This window comes from Dendrobium catenatum, unplaced genomic scaffold (genome assembly GCF_001605985.2).
Source record: "Dendrobium catenatum unplaced genomic scaffold, ASM160598v2 fragScaff_scaffold_847, whole genome shotgun sequence".
NCBI classification, from domain to species: domain Eukaryota; kingdom Viridiplantae; phylum Streptophyta; class Magnoliopsida; order Asparagales; family Orchidaceae; genus Dendrobium; species Dendrobium catenatum.
In genome coordinates this window covers 5,556,070-5,559,788 of record NW_021319309.1, presented here as the reverse complement: position 1 = coordinate 5,559,788, position 3,719 = coordinate 5,556,070, and the positions used below count along the sequence as shown (strand labels likewise).

General features: G+C 34.0%; 1 protein-coding gene across 1 annotated transcript in view; it reads right to left on the bottom strand.

Moving 5' to 3' along the window:
* Positions 1 to 290: 290 nt before the first annotated feature.
* Positions 291 to 3,719, bottom strand: part of LOC110097806 — a 6,514-nt gene continuing 3,085 nt past the window's right edge. Inside the window, exons 2-5 of the mRNA XM_020824379.2 lie at positions 2,827 to 3,056; positions 1,882 to 1,915; positions 1,164 to 1,780; positions 291 to 732 (exon numbers count right to left, since the gene is read on the bottom strand). Coding sequence (XP_020680038.1) covers positions 481 to 732; positions 1,164 to 1,780; positions 1,882 to 1,915; positions 2,827 to 3,056 — 1,133 coding nt within the window. The 3' untranslated portion in view covers positions 291 to 480. The remainder of the gene's footprint in view (positions 733 to 1,163; positions 1,781 to 1,881; positions 1,916 to 2,826; positions 3,057 to 3,719) is intronic.

Below are 3,719 nucleotides of genomic sequence, written 5' to 3'. Positions count from 1 at the left end.
TTTTATTCTCTTGTGATTTCCTGTATCCTAAGATTTGTTATTTATTAGGTGGTGGGTTCTTGCTCCAAGGAGTTCTTAGCGTGGTGTCCAACAACCGTCACTGGATCGTCGACGTTAATCGCCGAGCCCCTCCATTCTGGTGTCATCCCCTTTCTCCATCTTTCCTTACATGGTGGATTTAATCACACCAGACTTTGGCCCGATTTAACTGAAATCCGCATGCAAGCCTAAAAAAAAAGTCTTCTTCATCGAGAATATTTCAAAGACAAATTACCATCAAAAGCAACAAATAAGAAGTTTCAATCAAAGGATACATATATTATTCCTGCCATTTAAAACATCCATACGAGCAAAGTCCTTAATTAGCTACTTCAATTCACTTTAAGATAAGGAGGCAAAGCCCCTAACGCTTAGCTAGCTACACCAAGCACCAACATACATAAAAAAGTTTCCAACTTTATAGATAGATTCAGATCAAAATCAAACCATAAACTTCTGAGCCATCTTTGCTAGTCTTCCTCCATTGACATAGTCTCTTGGGCTGTGGGAGGCAATGCCAGGTATTATTAGCCCAAGGCATCTGTAGAGTATTGAGATGGTTCCTTCTTTGTATTCCTTCCCTTGCGTCCATCTGATGAATAGAGCTTTCAGAAGGTCACCCCAAGCACTTAGGTACATTGAAACCACGAACAGAGGATCGAAGTAGTTCGGATTAGGAGCATCGTCCATTATCTGTTCATTTTCATACGTAACAAAACAAAATTCATTCATGTCAGGATTTACTGAAAGGGAAATCCATCTGCGCAAACTTATTTGTTAGAAAATTTCTATAGTTCTGTCAAAAGCATGCATGCATGCAGTGTTCTTTTGTATATAAATATCAAATATTTATGAAATGAGCATATACGCGAAAAGGTTGGAGTAGCTTCAGTGGAAGATAAGATTAGAGAGAATCTCCTTAGATGGTTTGGTCACATTAAACGGAGGCCTTATGAAAGTTGAGGCATTAGAAATGATCTTTCTTATTAGATTTAAATGAGAATTTGACTTTTAACATGACACAATTAATGATGAAAAAGGATTCATGTCGCCGACTCCACGTAATGGGACAAATTAAGGCTTAATTTTGTTTGTTAATCAAATATTTATGAATAATCACGTACCTCTGCCTTATACCAACTCTTGTAGTAAACGCAAGTACCAAAATGCTTGAACAAAGCAACCGGTGGGGCGTCGAATGGAATCCTAGGAACCACATCATACCTGTAAACCATTCTGTAAGACTTAGCCTTGATTATAGCTTTCACATAAGCTACAAAAATCTGATCCCCCACTCTTGGCTGCCCGTAAGTGAACGTGCCATACAACGAGCTCAAAATATTGCTTTGATTGTGATAACTTAACAAAGCAGGAAAAAGAGCTGCAAGTGCACCACCCAGGCTGTGTCCAGTCACAACGATCTTTGCATTCTTGTGAACTTTGAGCAAGCTTGCGAGCTGCTCTCTAATGGTGTAATAGGCGATTGGTTTGTCTGTTGTGCTATTGAAGTTTGTTGGAAAACCAAGAAGGAAGCTTTTCTCATTTTGGAGGCCGAGAGCTTTCAGAAAACCTAAATGGATGTTTCCCAGTTTATTGGCTAAGAGCCAGGAGAGGTCAACGTCAGTGGACCAGTCGTTGGCATTGAAGGGTTCGGTTCCTCGGAAGGCAAGAACAATCAAGTCAGCGTCGGTTTCTTTGTTGCAGAATATGAAAGCTTGTGTTGTGTGATCGTTCAAGAATTCTGCAACGATGGATTGCAACTATTTATGTTCAAATCAAACAATAATAATCATCTTATATTTTTATACAAAATTAGTCTGAGATATATATTGATGTACTTACTGTTCCAGCAATTGTAGAACCCGACAAAGTGCATCTGCATCCATAGAAATAAAATCAAGCAAACTGTCAGTACAAAAATAAAAATATATAATTTGGAGAGGCTTTATAGAGATTCATTAGAATACATGCTTGCTACAATTAACAAATTATGCAAAATAAACTTAATTTATCATCAGCAAATCTATATATGTATTAATAAGAGTGCATGTTTTAGATATTTTGGATCTATTGTTTAGTGTGATGGTGAAATATATGGGAATATTATCACCAGAATTCAAGTTGGATGGTTGAAGTGGAGTAATGCATCAGGCTTGTTGTGTGATAGAAAAGTCCCCATCATGCAAGCTTAAGGGAAAATTTTATAAGATGCATGGTGGTGAGACCTGCAATGTTTTATGGTGCCGAATGTTGGCCATTAAAAGAGAAGCATAATACAAAGTTATGAGTTGCAGGATAATTCTTTAATTTTATAAAACAACATGTGGATGAGTGGCTTTACCCTTAGAGATAGGATACGAAATGAGCATGTATGTGAAAAGGTTTAAGTAGTGCCAGTGGAAGATAAGATTAGATAGAGTCGCCTTAGATGGTTTGGTCACATAAAATTGCGGCCTTCTGACCCCGTTAGGAAAGTAAAGATATTAGATTTGACTTACGTTAAGAAAGGTAAAGGTAAACCTAAAAAGTCTTGGTTAGAAAATATTAGAAAAGATATTTCTTTATTAGGTTTACACGAGAAAATGATTCATCCAGCCGACCCTACATAGTGGGACAAAGACTTGATGTTGTATTAATCTTCATTACTAGCACTAATTAAGAACTTGATTATAACTAAAATTTATAGGAAAGATAAATTTTCCAATTGGAATTTTATGATCCCATATATATAGTAAAATAATTAAGAAGTATTGAATATAGAGATTTGATGCACATAGAAATGAATACCTTCCAAACATTATTGACGACATTCTTGATAAAAGCAGCATTTTCATAGGCTATCTTGGAAGACATCATGGTGAGATCCAGCAAATTTAAGTCGCTAAGATCAGAGAAAGCTTCCATAAAGGGATAATATTGGATCAAGGCATTGCTCTTGTAAAGATTGGTTCTGCCATCAATTTGACCAATTAAAGTCCTGAAATTTGCATCTTCACGCTTTGGGATTACCACCGACACTGTTCAACAAAGAACACAGATAAGGAAGATCACTTTATCCTTTGGGAAAAAAAAAAAAAAAAAGACTGAAGATGTTAAGAATAAAACGAGTTTCAAATTATAAAATTTATACTGAGAGAAAACTTAATGTAATTAATGACATATTTAATTTATTAATTTTTATTCATTGTATTTATCTCAAAATAAATTCAATACTTAAAGCTCATTTGCTTTCTTGAAATTAGGAAAAAATATTTTAGAACTAGAATAATCCTTTTATTTTAATTTATTTAAGGAGAGAAAATAGTTAAGAATATAACGATTAAATTTTAGTCTTGATAGATTTTAGAACCCCCAAATTTGCTTTGAGACAAGTTCATTATATGTATAATCAATCGATCAACTCTCATATTACACACATCACAAAGTAAAACATTATATTTTAAAGTTAGGAAAAATTTTTATGTCATCCTCACCCATTTTTTTTCAATTTATTTTGCACATGAGCATATATATATATATATATATAATCAATGAATTTATATATAATTTCTGAAATTCATTGATAAATTATTTTGAGATGAGTGTCATACATGAGAAATCAATAAAAATTTATGTTATACTCAACTTAAATTAAATCCAATAATATTTAGACACAGATTGCCAAAAAAAAAAAAAAAAAT